This window comes from Tachyglossus aculeatus, chromosome 4 (assembly GCF_015852505.1).
Source record: "Tachyglossus aculeatus isolate mTacAcu1 chromosome 4, mTacAcu1.pri, whole genome shotgun sequence".
In the NCBI taxonomy this organism is placed as follows: domain Eukaryota; kingdom Metazoa; phylum Chordata; class Mammalia; order Monotremata; family Tachyglossidae; genus Tachyglossus; species Tachyglossus aculeatus.
Genome location: NC_052069.1, coordinates 85,960,273 through 85,975,235, shown reverse-complemented (window position 1 = coordinate 85,975,235; position 14,963 = coordinate 85,960,273). Strand labels below are relative to the sequence as shown.

At 40.7% G+C, this 14,963-nt stretch overlaps 1 protein-coding gene across 1 annotated transcript in view; it reads left to right on the top strand.

Annotated features, from left to right (window-relative positions):
• Nucleotides 1-14,963, top strand: part of POP1 (POP1 homolog, ribonuclease P/MRP subunit) — a 35,487-nt gene that overhangs the window by 11,711 nt on the left and 8,813 nt on the right. Inside the window, exons 5-13 of the mRNA XM_038745170.1 lie at nt 260-508; nt 1,988-2,075; nt 4,436-4,623; nt 5,333-5,604; nt 5,745-5,838; nt 7,343-7,454; nt 9,140-9,259; nt 13,417-13,532; nt 14,477-14,668. Of these exons, the coding sequence (XP_038601098.1) occupies nt 260-508; nt 1,988-2,075; nt 4,436-4,623; nt 5,333-5,604; nt 5,745-5,838; nt 7,343-7,454; nt 9,140-9,259; nt 13,417-13,532; nt 14,477-14,668 (1,431 nt within the window). The remainder of the gene's footprint in view (nt 1-259; nt 509-1,987; nt 2,076-4,435; nt 4,624-5,332; nt 5,605-5,744; nt 5,839-7,342; nt 7,455-9,139; nt 9,260-13,416; nt 13,533-14,476; nt 14,669-14,963) is intronic.

The following is a 14,963-nucleotide window of genomic DNA, read 5'->3' as shown; positions in this document are numbered from 1 at the left end:
CTTCTGGGCATGTGTTCTTTCCTTTAGGCCACACTGTTTCCCTAGAAAAATCCAGTTTAAGAAGTTATCACATGTACTGTGGTTGGTAGTTTGAGGTCCTCAGCATTGTTAGTGGATCTTTATAGTCACTACTCAGGCATTTTTTGAGTTGTAAAACTTAATATACCATAAAGACTAACCATTTTTCAGGCAAAATTCCTTCTGCCAAATCTGTTATGCTTCCAAACTTGCTCCTAAAAATACCGTTTTTCACGTTTAGGCAGAAAAAGCAGCCCACCAGAAAAAAGAGCATTCAAAAAGTAAATGCCGCAAGGCTCGACGACATCACTCCAACCTGCTTTTGGAGTTTAATCGAAGACAGAAGAAGAATATGTGGTTAGAAACCCATATTTGGCATGCAAAGAGATTTCATATGGTGAAGAAGTGGGGTTACTGCTTAGGAGATAGTCCTACAGCCAAGAGCTACAGAGCCTGTTATCGAGCCATGACGCATCAATGCCTTCTTCAGGTATGGTCCCGCGCTTTGCTTTTGATTTCTCTAATAGTGAAAAGACGATTATCTTTCTAAGGGCCCAGTTCTGATCAATTAAAAAGGTCTGGATATTTGAACAAGGTTAGATGAGCCAGCTCCAGTTCTTAGGGGCATCTAAAGTTTTGATTAGCTAAACTAACAATGAGTAATTGACTATCATTTGCCCCCATTGAAATAATTGGTTTTTTACTAGTTAAAGGAAATTGTGCAATTGAAAAGTGTGTACAAGATTGTGAAGGATAAGGGAAGAAGGAAGCGTGGAACACGTGTTTGGGGTTTTTAAAGGAAGGTTCTGAATGTTTCCTTTTATTTTGATAGAAATAAAAGTTTTCTAATATAGAATGGTATCCAGAACTGTTCTGATATTAATCATTAGAGATAAAACCAGATGGTGTTTTTTTTTGGTTCCCAGATTTTAACTAGTTGTCCCAGAGCACCCCAGGTCAGTGTTAGTTGGTTTCAAAGTGGAAAGATATGTTTGCTAGTAATAGAAGTTACACTTAGCTTTTTGTTTTGTTTGGTTTTTCAATGCTATTTGTTAAGCACTTACTCTGTGCCAGGCACTGTACTAAGCGCTGGGGTAGATAAACGGTAATCAGGTTGGACACAGTCCATGTTCTACCATGACTGGTATTTCCACTTCTCTTTCGGATAAGAATGCTGTCTTTTTGTGTTTTTCCTCTGTGGTACTTAAGTGCTCACTATGTACGAGCCACTGTACTGGGGCAAATAAGCCAGTGGGGTTGGATACAGTTCTTATCCCATGTGGGGCTCACAGTCTCAGTCCCCATTTTGCAGAGGAGGGAACTGAGGCCCAAAGAAGTGAAGGGACTTGCCCAAGGTCACACAGCAGACAAGTGGCAGAGCAGGGATTAGAACCCAGGTCCTTCTGATTCCCAGGCCCGAGCTGTGTTCACTAGGCCAGGCTGCTGGTTCTGGAATTGGGCAAAATTCCACCGAGATACGCCGTCCAAAGTAACGGTTTGTAGAAGTGAGGAGGACGTCAGGCACAGTCAGTACTACGGTTTAAGACCTAGAGAGGTTTTGCAAGAATGCAACCCCAGCGTTTTAGGAAAAACTTATAAATTAAGTACAGTCAAAAATGGCTGGAATTTCACATACTAACGTCGTGGCTTTGTGTAGTTTTACAGTACGCTTATTACTTCTGTTCTGCTTCACCAGAAAACCAAGTCTGTCCCGCTGCCTATCTTTATTTTTTTTATTTATTACTCTATTTATTTATTTATTTATTTTACTTGTACATTTCTATCCTATTTATTTTATTTTGTTGGTATGTTTGGTTCTGTTCTCTGTCTCCCCCTTTTAGACTGTGAGCCCACTGTTGCGTAGGGACTGTCTCTATGTGTTGCCAATTTGTACTTTCCAAGCGCTTAGTACAGTGCTCTGCACATAGTAAGCGCTCAATAAATACGATTGATTGATTGATTTTTACAGGATTTGTCTTACTACTGCTGCCTGGAGGTGTCTGGAAAAGAGGAAGAAATACTAAAGGCACTTGCTCGAATGTGTAGCACGGACACAGGTAATACTTGTGATGCTTTGAGATGACTCTGTCGTGACTGTCCACGCCTCCAGTCATTGGAGATTTCCCCCGGAACAAGGAAAACGCCTCACCATTAGCTACAAGGCTTTTGCCGGCATTCTCCAACTTCATTCATTCAGTCGTATTTATTGAGCGTTTACTGTGTGCAGAGCACTGTACTAAGCGCTTGGGAAGTCCAAGTTGGCAGCATATAGAGACGGTCCCTGCCCAACAGCAGGCTCACAGTCGAGAAGGGGGAGAAACTTGTATATCTCTTATCTCCAACTTAAAGAAGCAGCAGGACTCAGTGGAAAGCGCCCGGGCTTTGGAGTCAGAGGTCATGGGTTCAAACCCCGGCTCTGCCAATTGTCAGCTGTGTGACTTTGGGCAAGTCACTTCACTTCTCTGTGCCTCAGTGACTTCATCTGTAAAATGGGGATTGACTGTGATCCCCCCGTGGGACAATCTGATCACCTTGTAACCTCCCCAGCGCTTAGAACAGTGCTTTGCACATAGTAAGCGCTTAATAAATCCTATCATTATTATTATTATATATCCAATCTCCTCACCCACTTCTCCCAAGCATGTGTTCTTCACTCCTCAAGATCCCCTTCAAACTCTACCTCTCACTTGAGTCTGGTTCTCCTAGCACTTCCTGGGCTATTCCCTCTGTTTGGAGCATTCTTTCCAGCTCCTCTGTTCCTTTCACTGGTTCTTCCTCTGTCTCCCACTCCCTAACCGTGAGTCCCATAATCAGTAGTATTTATTGAGAGCTTATCTTTAAGGCTCAATTTCTGGGTCCCCTTCTATTCTCCATTAACACCCATTCCCTTGAGCTCATCCCCTCCTGTGGTTTCAGCTACCATCTCTACTTGAATGGCTAGCAAATTTACCTCACTGCCCCCCTCCATTTTTTTTTTTTAAACTTTTCATTTCCTTCCGTCCTCCGTGGCATCTCTAAGTGGGTGTCCCTCCTCCTCAAGGCCAACGTGTCCCAAACTGAACTCATCCTTCCTCTCCTGTCCCTGACTTTCCCATCACTGTTGACAAAACCACTGTCTTTCCTCACGGCCCAGAACCCTTTCTTTCAGTTCCTTTATTCAAGCATTCATCAAATCCTGTTGACTTTTTTGTCACATCATCTTCAAAATCCACCCCCTTCTTTATGCAGACCGCCACCACCACGGTACAGGGGACTGTCAGTTCTACCATCAGTCGTATTTACTGAGCACTTACTATGTGCAGGGCACTGTACTAAGTGCTTGGGAAGTACAAGTCGGCAACATATAGAGACGGTCCCTACCCAGCAACGGGCTTTATGCAGACCACCATCACCATGGTACAGGGACTGTCAGTTCTACCATCAGTCGTATTGAGCGCTTAATGTGTGCAGGGCACTGTCCTAAGCACTTGGGAGAGTATAATACACAGTGGATAGACATGTTCCCTGCGGACCATGAGTTTGCAGTCGCACCATTTTTAGAATCTGCCCTTTCCTCTCCATCCAAACTACGTCCACGCTAATCCAAGCGCTTATCTCCCACCTTGACTACTGCATCAGTCTTCTGGCTGACTTCCCTGCCTCCTCTCTCTCTTCTTTTCACTCCGTGCTTCACTGTGGCCCATTCAGTCCCTATCCTCGCCTCAGAAATCTCTAATGGCTGCCCATCCGCCTCCACATCAAACAGAAACTCGTTACCATCGGTTCTGAGGACACAATCAGCTCTGTCTCCTTTCTACCTTAGCTCTCTGACCTACTACAATCCAATCCACACACATTGCTCTTCTAACACCAGTTTACACAGTACCTCGATCTCGTCTACTCTGCTACCGACCCCTTATCCACTTCTGGCCTGGAAGTCCCTCCCCATTCATATCCAGTACTTCACCCCTCTCACCACCTTCCAAAACCTCTCAAAATCACACCTTTAAGAGACCTTCCCTGACTAAATCATAATTTGTCCTATTCACCCCCCCCGCATTGCCGATGCATTTGGCTTGTACCCCTCTAACGCTCACCCCCGGCCCCTCGGAATTTTTCCCTATATGATACTCTTATTATTCCTCCTAATTGTAATTTGTGTTAGTGTCTGTCTCCCTTTAGGCCGTAAATTCCTTGTGGGCAGGGATCACTTCTAGCAGCTCTATTCTATCAGACACTCGCTGTGGGCAGAGCCCTGAATTAAACACTATGTAAATGCCATCGATCGCTATGTTCTAGGATTGTTATTTTGTTGGAGCGTTTTGGGGTTTCAGTTTTAATATTCCTACTTGTATAAATATAACATTTTCCCTCTCTCTAAATTTGGAGGAATAAAATGTAGCTGCTTCAAGAATGCTTTCTTATTTTCACATTTCAGGACTGACTTTTGCAGCTGTTCAGTGTTTGTCCGGAAAGCGCCAAGGCTCTCTAACCCTCTACCGGGCAGATAAATATCCGGAAGAAATGCTCGGTCCTGTTACGTTTGTTTGGAAGCCCTTGGATGACCCTGGGGTTATTTCTGAAACCAGGCAGTTGTGGATTTGGGTTCATCCAACTCTTAAACAGGTATGTCTTTACATTCTGTTCTATCACAGCTTAGTTTTAATAATTCTGATTTTTTATTTTCCTTTTGGTCTCGTGAAAACCCAAAATTCAAGTACACACCACAATTTGATATTAGGGCAAATAATTAGAATCATTCAGTGGCATTGAGCGCTTGCTAAGCACTTGGAAGAGTAAAGTACCACAGTTTTAGTAGGTACATTCCCTGCCCAAAATGAGCTTACAATCTAGAGGAAATAAGGTATTCCATGGGCATTGGTCTTACCTTTGCAATTTTTTCATTTACATATAAAATTATTCTATATGTTCATGGTCTAAAAGTAGAACTATTGGAAGCTGTGTGGTAGTAAATACCAGAAAGTACATATTTGGTGGAAATTAATCCTGTGTGTCTGTAATGGTCAACAGCTTTAATATTTCTCTGTTGCTCAGCAGTTGACTGATCTGTTTCCCCTTGGGGGACATCTGCTCCAACTGTGACAGCATATATGAATGTTTTCTGGGTAGTAAAATATTAAAATGCGTTGGTTTTTATTTAGTCCCTGTTTTGGTTTTGTAATCGTTTAGAATTTGAAGGGATGAAACATTGACTAATTGAAAATTTACAGAGAAAATTAGTTCTGCTCAGTTATTTTCATTATAAACCTTTCTTTTCCTTGTGTGAACTAGTTTATTATTCTGATCCTAAACTCAAAATTAACCATTTCCACAGGATATATTGGCTGAGATCAAAGCTGCGTGTCAGTGTGAAGAACCTCCTAAAATTGTTGCCAGTGTCTCCGAACCAATTATATCGCCACCTCCAAAGGCAGCATCTCAAAAGATAAGCCAATTAGAAGTGACTGGGAATATCGGCAAGAAACGAAAAAGGGAAGATGCAACTGGAGAAAATGCTAAACGAGCAAAAAAAATTGTAGGTGATGGAACTAGAAATCCGCTTCAGCCGTATTCTTGGACATCTCAGACTACTGGAATTACTATTAGGTCTGTACCTGTTGAACTTGGTGTCGTTAGTCCTAGATCATAAAGAAACTTCTCAGAACAGTCTTTTACTTTGTATTCATTGTCCACGGTTGTGTAGAAGTAATCTGTTGAAATGTAAAATGTTTATTTTTCTTCCCCAGCGATTTGACAATGGAAATGAACAGATACCGTCTGATCGGTCCGCTCTCCCACTGTGTCCTTACTGAAGCCTTGAAAGCCGCTTCTGTCCAAACTGTAAGAACATATAAAATCACTGTTTCTTGTAAGGTTGAAATATTACAGAAGTCTAGTAAATTTTAACAAGCCTAATCTCAGGCAATACTCTTATTTCCTTTCCCCGCTTTAGGATGATTATGCGATCTTTGCTTGCCTCCTCAGAAAAAGAACAACTAGTGAAACCGTCCCAAGAAATTAACTTGGTCTCATTTATAATACTAAATCCTCCCCTTGTCTTGAGTTTGAAGGAAAATGTTTAACTTGAGAAGAAATGGGTGAGGAATACCAGGGTTTATTTTAGGTGTGTAGCTGAGTTTAATTTACAAGATTTGGGAGAGGAAAAAGAACACTGTAAACCAAGTATGTGAAATAGTAACAAGGAAAGTAAGTAAAAATTCAAAAGTTGTGAACAGGGAAGAATAAATTAAACCTAAAATGGAAATATTTTAAAGTCTTGAGTGATTCAGAAGGGGCCCCAGTACCAGGAGGTGTGTAGGAACCAGAAGAAGCGGAGCAGAAGGGTGATACGGTTCTCGAAAGCTCCTTGCGGACTGGGTACGTGCCTATTGACCTCTTGCATTGTACTCTCCTAAGCGCTTTGTTCAGTGCTTTGTAAATACGATTTACAGTACCGATATCAGTAAATACCATTGATTGAAGATAGGATTCAAATGCAGTGCAAGAGAAGAAACAGCAACTCAGATACAGCCTCAGTATCCAAGAGACTCTTGAATAGATACTGTCACCTAATATTAAAAGCCACCCGGAACACATGCAGGTGGAGTTAAAGGCGATGGAAATATTGGACATTTTTTGGAAATTTCTGGGAACACCAAACTGTCTCAACAAAAACCGTAATTTTTTCATGAAAAGTTCTTGAGAGGCTAGGTGGCTCTTTCATTGATCTTAGAACTCTCTAAGGGTATAAACGAGGGTTGGTCTTTTTAGGTAGCATTTCATGGGCTACCAGTGAAGATCGTCCGTAAATTGAAAGGAAATTGTAAACATTCTAGGAAATATTGCATTAGATCGATGTTTGTATGGTCTCCTTAAAAATCCTGTCAATTTGCTGTAAAGTATAATGTATCTCAAGAGGTCATGCCAAGTGCCTTGCTTCTAATTAGGATTACTTTATTGTGTCTTCTTACCATTTGGGGCAGTCATATGAACAAAAGATCTCTGAGATGTTTCCTTTTTACTGTCACATCAATCGATCGTATTTATTAAACACTTACTTGCAGAGCACTGAACTAAGCACTTGTGAGAGTACAATATAACGTTTGGTAGACATGTTCCCTATCCACAAGTTGCTTACAGTCCAGAGGTCGAGACAGACATTAAATGCGATTCATGTGTCCCGTGTGAATTTTAGTATAATAGCAACTAGCACTTGTTGATATGACAGGATACTTTGGGAAAAAGTATTTGGGAGCCATGGGTCAGGCAGATTTCGACTCCTATCATGACACATTACTCGGAAGTCCATTGCCTTACTGAGTAACTTGAGGTGGTTGTTTTTTAGGATGTCGGAGATGGAGAAGCAACACCTCACAGTTGGTGGGTCAGAAACTGCGAGAATCCTGACAGAGTTTCTCTTCATCACCATCAAGAAGCCATCTTTGAATTGCTGGGAGGTATATAAGGGGGGGATATTAGAAAGGGAAGGAAGTGAAGAACTTTTGCTAATCTTCACATGCATATCTACAGTAGGAGTTTTAATTGTATATATCTGTAGTGTAGTCCTCATTACAATTTTGTGATCATGCCAGTTATTACAGTTCTTTCACGTTCAGATAGTTCTACCAATGATGGTATCTGTTAAGCGCTTACTATGTGCTAGGCACTATACTAAGCAGTGTAAAGTTTACCTTGGTATAAGCACTTCCTTTCCCTCGAAGTAATTTGACTCTCCCTATTTTCAAAGCTCTGTTAAAATCACATCTTCCCTAAGCCCTCATTTCTTCTACTAGCCTTTCCTTCTGTGTTGTCTGAACCCCTTAAGCATTTGATATTCACTCCAGCCCCCCAGCACTTACGTACATGTCCAACCGTAATTTATTTTAACGTCTATCTCCTCCTCCTCGTGGGCAGGAATCGTGTCTTCCTACTCTAATAATAATAATGATAATTGTGGTGCTTGTTAAGCGCTTACTATGTGCTAGGCACTATACTAAGCAGTGTAAAGTTTACCTTGATATAAGCACTTCCTTTCCCTCGAAGTAATTTGACTCTCCCTATTTTCAAAGCTCTGTTAAAATCACATCTTCCCTAAGCCCTCATTTCTTCTACTCACCTTTCTTTCTGTGTTGTCTGAACCCCTTAAGCATTTGATATTCACTCCAGCCCCACAGCACTTACGTACATATCCAACCGTAATTTAACATCTATCTCCCCCTCTAGACTCGAAAACTCCTTGTGGGCAGCAATCATGTCTCCCTACTCTAATAATAATAATGATAATTGTGGTACTTGTTAAGCACTTACTATGTGCCAGGCACTATACTAAGTGCTGGGGAGAGGGGAATGCAAGCAAATCGGGTTGGACACAGTACGTGTCCCACATAGGGCTCACAGTCTTAATCCTTGTTTTAAAGATTAGGTAACTGAGGCATAAAGAAGTGATTTGCCCAAGGTCACACGGCAGACAAGTGGCAGAGCTGGGACTAGAACCCGTGACCTTTGCGTTGTACTCTCCCAAGTGCTGTGAACAGTGCTCTGCACACAATAAGCGCTCAATAAATACCACTGATTGAGTGAAGAGATTATAACCCATGTTAATTAAGCAAGAAACATAGCCGAGCTATTTAGAGTAGGTAGTGATATCTCTTGACTGTTAGCACAAATTGCCTTTTTGCTGATTGGTATGAAAATTGAAAACTGATTTCTGTACAGTTGTGACATATGTAACTTACACCTATTCATATTCCATTTGATCATGTAACTTGCCTTAATTTTTTGTATTAAGTTTTTTGTTTGGGGGAATGCATTGGCATTTCTTATAGGAAACTAATATTTGAACTACTCGACACAGAAGTAATTAAATAATGAAGCGTGCTACAGTTAGGGGCATTCAGCCCCACAACTTTCATTTTAATAGTGTCGTCTTGAACTTGTACGACCTAGTGGTTATAGCTATTTTGTCATTCTCGCTCTAGTCCGGTGAGAAATATCCCTGGCGGGTGTTATTAAATCATTTCATTTGGGAAGGTATGTTTTCTCTCTACAGTCAGAATTTCTGAGATAGCTAGTGTTCAAAATAGAGTGTCTTTAATTCAGATACTATTCAGACCCCCGCCCCCTTTTTTTTTTTCCTTCAAAGGGATAGCTTCTCCGGCAGAAATTCCAGCAGGTAGCATACTGGGTCTGACAGTTGGAGATCCCCGAGTGACTTTACCTCAAAAAAGGTCCAAAGCTTTACCACATCCAGAAGAATCCCAAGGTAAAGTTCTTAATGCATATGTAGACTTCCTTTTTAACGTACAGCAGATAATGGCCAGATCTAATGCATGACGGACCTAGTCGCCTACTCTTTTTATGATTTCTATTTTGTCCAAATCAATTGACTCTAGAGTACTTATTGTAGTTCGAATTATTGGTTGCAAGCATTTTGGTCTTGAGGAAGGGATTTGCACCTGCAGCTGGTCTTGTGCTCAGTGGAAGCCTCTGTCTAACCACACAGATGTTCCAGGTTCGAATCCTGGCAAGGCCAACCTAGGTGCTCAAGGTTTTGGTTGATTTAATGACACCAGATATTAGTGGGGGGGAAATGAGCCAAACTAGGGATAAAGCTGCAGGACATCCAGTGTAAATGATTGTTTGGTAGATCTAGTAAATTAGTGTGTGTAGGAAAAGCTTAAATGCGTTATTACGGTCAGATGATTTACTTGCGCCGCGAGTGATAAACGGTTTACTTTCAGTCAAAACTGCACAAGAACGGAATTGTGCTCATTGGATAGAGAAGAGTTTTGAGGATATCGTAGGTAAGTAATTTCACTGTGGGACATTAGTGGTCAGAGTGTAGAACTTGAAAGTCACACTTCGAATGTCCTGTATAGTGAGTCACTGAGGTGGCAACAGTAGCCTGGAGTTATTCATCACTACGTGGGCCATAAAAACTTGTCAGTCTGCTCTGTTGAGGACTCTTTATGCAGTGAGGTCATTAACTTCCAACTCCAGCAAACTCTACTTGGCTTATATTGGTTTTTATCCTAAATTATAGGCAGTTACTAATTTTTGGAAGGAACATCAACCTAATTGTGACTACTGTTTTAACTTTGGAAAATCGCAACAAAGGCTCCTGAGAAACCATCTCATTGTCATTGTTGCCGGCAAAATCTGATTTAAGAGCTGTCTCTGAAGCAGAATTTCCATATTGCATATTCATTCATTCATTCAATCATATTTATTGAGCGCTTACTGCGTGCAGAGCACTGTACTAAGCACTTGGGAAGTACAAATATCTCCTTGAACATGTGAAGATTTTAAGACATTAAGTTTTCACATCTACACTATCTCCGTTGATAGTAAATTATATGCTCTTTTAAGAAAATAGTTGTGAATTATGCACCATTAAGTCTATAGCAATACTTTGGGGCAGATTGTTGTTAAAACTTGACTGAAAGAAATATTCTGAGAAATAGTATCTTGAGGAATCTTAACTTCCCAGTGATCCAAAACTTGGAATCACATAGTGTTCTTAAAATATTTGCTGATTTCTTTCTGAACCCATTGTGCTGCTAAGCACTGAGATTATGATCCAGATATATATATTGTTGATTCTTTCCAAAAATAATGAAAAAATGATTAGCTTGTTCTGCTGGCATCAGGAATCTGCTTTGTCCATAAGGAAATATGTACTTTATTCTCACGAAGCATGTTTTTTTCCTCTTCCATGCTTCATGCTCTTGGAGTTAAGATGTTTCAGGGTGGGAGGGTCTCAGGAAGAATTTGAAAAAATGATATTTATCCTAAGAAGATACTCTCAAAATATTTGTCTGATGGACTCGACTGTTGCTCCTCAAACCTCTCTAAAATGTTTATCATGTGCTTGATTTTTACAAATCTTTTTCAACTCTTAAGGCTGCATTCTCCATTTAAGATAGCTAGCTAGTAGGAGGTATCTCTGGCCTGGCATTTTGGACTGCTGTTTCAATGGGCAATTAATGCAATACTTTTAAAGCACTTAGTTTGCAACTGACCCCTAGAAGTTTACTGCCCAGTCATGTCAATTTTTAAAAATGTTTTCTCTTTTCTTCAAGGCAACCCAGTTTATTACTATCAGGAAGATCATTTTACCTTCACCTAGTATACTGAATGAAAACACTTGGAATGAATTCAAAGCACTTGATTTTATTATTCTCCCTCAGCACCATTAAAAAAAAAATCATTCCTTTGTTTTCCCAAATCATGTTTACCCTTTCACCAAAGACTTAGAAAACATTTAAATTCCAGTAGCAATCTTCTGTAATAGGAGTTGAATGAAGTTTTAGGAATGTTGATTTTTTTTTTTTTTTTTCCGGATTTTCTATTCGTCTTTGGCTCTTAGTTTGAACCAACGTGTTCCGCGTTTCCCATCCACCTGGAAGGAACTTTAAGTTCCAGAAGCAGTCAAGTGCCTCAACAAAATTTTTGGCAGGTTCTGCTTCATACATTCCCAACTCGCTCTTTAGCGTGACTAGCATTCTTGAAATTTGACATCTAGCGCTAATGATTTGTGGGACATTGTGTCAATTGGCAATCACCATGTCTTTCTGCCTGAAACCATCATTTGAAAAGTGTTCGAACCCTCTCAAAGGTTTTTTTTTATATAATGGCATTTATTAAGTGCTTACTATGTGCAAAGCACTGTTCTAAGCGCTGGGGAGGTTACAAGGTGATCAGGTTGTCCCACGGGGAGCTCAGTCTTCATCCCCATTTTACAGATGAGGGAACTGAGGCCCAGAGAAGTTGTGACTTGCCTAAAGTCACACAGCTGACAGTTGGCGGAGCCGGGATTTGAACCCATGACCTCTGACTCCAAAGCCCGGGCTCTTTCCACTGAGCCAGTTTTCATACTCTTGTGAGTTTGTGTTGGGGAAAGGAGTAAAAATGGAATAAAATCACTTACTGTGAGTCACTTATTGAGGAGTATTTTAGGAGCCTGGAGTTCTAGACAAATAACAAATGAAGATTTCATCACTCATATCTGGAGCAGCACCAATTAGATAAATATAGGATTTCTGAGAGGCATTCTGTGTCTTCCTAAAGAGGTTATCTTGACATCTCCAATATTCATTCAGCCTGAGTCACCCAGGATTCCTCATTCAGACTCTTCTTCTCCCTGCCTTTCTTCAATCTCCCCCAGTCATCCACAGCGTGTTTGCCCATCAAGTACTGTGTGGGGAACCTTCACCGTGCCTATTTTCCCATAGCTGGGAACAAATGCAAATTATTTTCCATTGCTTGCCCTGGGAGCTAAAGTCTCAAATAATGTTTTCGTGCTTAATGTCCCTTAATAGGAGAAGACCAGTTTGAGAGACCACAGGACCCTCAGGCCTTTGTTTTGAGAGACTGTCAGAAAAGCAGCCTTTGGCACCAAATACGCTTTCACTGCTGCCAAAGTGCAAAATAGTCTGATGCCCTTTAGGATACTTTTCCTGTTGAGGTTGAGTTGGGTACATTTTCTTTAGTCATAGTAGTAGATGTTTCAATCAAAAAGCACTTAGCATAAATGAAGGTAAGAAATACCGAGTTTTGTCAAAATTGTCCTCCAGAGATCTGGCAAGCAAAGCATAATAGATTGTTGTTAGAAAAGGTATAAAAAGCACGAGATATAAAAGCTCAATTTTGACTTAAATGCTACGACAAAATGATGCTCCAAATTGCCTATTATAGTAATAGTAAATGCTTTATCCCACTCAGGAATGGGTGTGAGAAAAGGGTGAACTGGTTAATAAAACATGCCAGGTCTTAAAGATTTGGGGCTTTCCGGCAGGAAACGTTATATAATCACACGGAATTAGAGACTTGTGGAAATGGAAGAAGAATATCGACAGACTGGATTGAACCTGTTGCTAAAGCTCACTGATTAAAGAGGTTTTTATAAATTCCTTGCAAATTAAATTAGCAAACGTCCCCGGGGGCAGCATTAAGGAGCGCTCAAACACTGTCAATTCCTTCTTTAAAAGGGCCAGTCTACCGAATTTGCCCTCAGAGATACCAGTTTCTTGACCTTTCTTGAGGAAAAAGCTTTCTTTGTAATCAGATTATTGCTCTAACTTTTAAGCACATTTGCATGCAAAAATAACAGCATTTGGGTTAGGTAGAAAATTCAAGGTTTTTGTTTGTGTGCCGTCACAAAACAATAGATTATTACATGTACATTTAAAGGATGCCTTTTTCCATCTAGTAAAACATTTTGAAAAAACTGAAGACATTGTAAAAAATAAAAAAAATTGAACTGCCTTTACTGATTACTGACATATCTTTCTCAGACTTCAGAATTTCTAATTTGATGTAACACTTGATCTTCCTATCCATCTTACCGTGGCACTAACAGGTTTTCCTTTCTTTCTAGCGAAAACTTGCAGTTTGTGAAGGCTATTTTTTCTTTCATAGATCAAGAGAAAATTAGGAAACTGCTTCTGGAGGGTGTGCCTGTGGAGTGCTCTCAGAGCTTTATATGGGACCAGGCGGTCTGCAAAAGTGTCACGGAGAATAAAATCTCGGAGCAGGTGATTGGTACTATTGGCTACTGGCAGTGAAATGGATGATGGATATTGATCCGTCTTATTCCACATTTCATAGTTTAGTAGAGTTCTGTAGAAGACGTGGAGCCGATCTTCACTCAGATTCTCGGCTGGTCTTCTGACAGTGCCATTATCTGTCACACAAATATGGTTCCTTGGAGTTGTTTTCCAGGAAGAGAATATCTTGTAGGTAGGCTAGGTGATTGATTTATTGTCCTGAAAAGGAAATTTCTTCTCATGCTGCAGATTATTCGTATTTTTGAGTTAAACTATGACTCATATTCCAGGAGAATGACACTGGGCAAAAGTGAGATCAAAGACTGTTATTTAGACTTTCTTAACCCTGACTGATATAGAATTCCCAGATGTGGACATGCCGTTATTATAGTATATAAAGAAGCAGCGTGGCGTAGTGGAAAGAGACCGGGTTTAGGAGTCAGAGGACCTAAATTATAATCCCAGATATGCTACTTACCTTACCTGTGTGACCTTGGACTCATAATTATAATTAATTGAGAACTCAGATCCTCCAACTCCCAGGCGTGGTGTCTTTCCACTAGGCTACACTGCTTCTCACACGGGAAGACCATGTCATGTCAGGGCTCTAGTTTATCTCCCTGGATTGGTAATATAGGTAAATGATGACTTGGTGAATTAGGGGCTTCTGAAAATGTGCCGTGGGATTTTTCCTGGAGCTATCTTATGATGTCTTAGCTTTTCTCACCCCATTTGCAAAAGCCAATGGATTGCTAATGATCATAAATGGAATATTAGGCATAAAGGGATGTACCAAGACGGGTTTAGGTAGTACAACCAGACATCCCAAGAAATAAACCCTCACCGCGAGAGCCAGCTCAAAGTATAACCGAAGGCTGAAAGCCCAGCCATCAAGACCAGGGACGTTATCTTGAATTCTTTTCTCCTTTCAGGATTTAAACCGAATGAGGAGTGAACTGCTGGTGCCCGGCTCGACTCTTGAGTTAGGTCCCAAGGAATCCAAGATTCCAGTACTTTTGATTCAACAGCCGGGACGAGTAACTGGCGAAGATCGATTGGGATGGGGAAGCGGCTGGGATATCCTCCTTCCGAAAGGCTGGGGCATGGCTTTCTGGATCCCATTCGTAAGTTACCCCTGTCGAATTCCCGAGAGAACTGATAAAATCAGAAGTGTATTTAAAATAAGGTCAGATCTCCATCTTCAGCGATCTTCAGGGCTAAAAGGGAAAACAAGGTAAACGATTCTGCGGAAAAGTCACCCCCATTTCACGGAGTTAATCTCTGTTCAAGTTGTTCAGCCAAATGCCGTATTCTACGTGTTGAGATTTGGGGACCTTTTGAAAGGTCCCATCTTGCAATATCACATACTTCAACATTTTGGTATTTTCTCACAGCGTATAAAAAGTCTGTAAACCTACA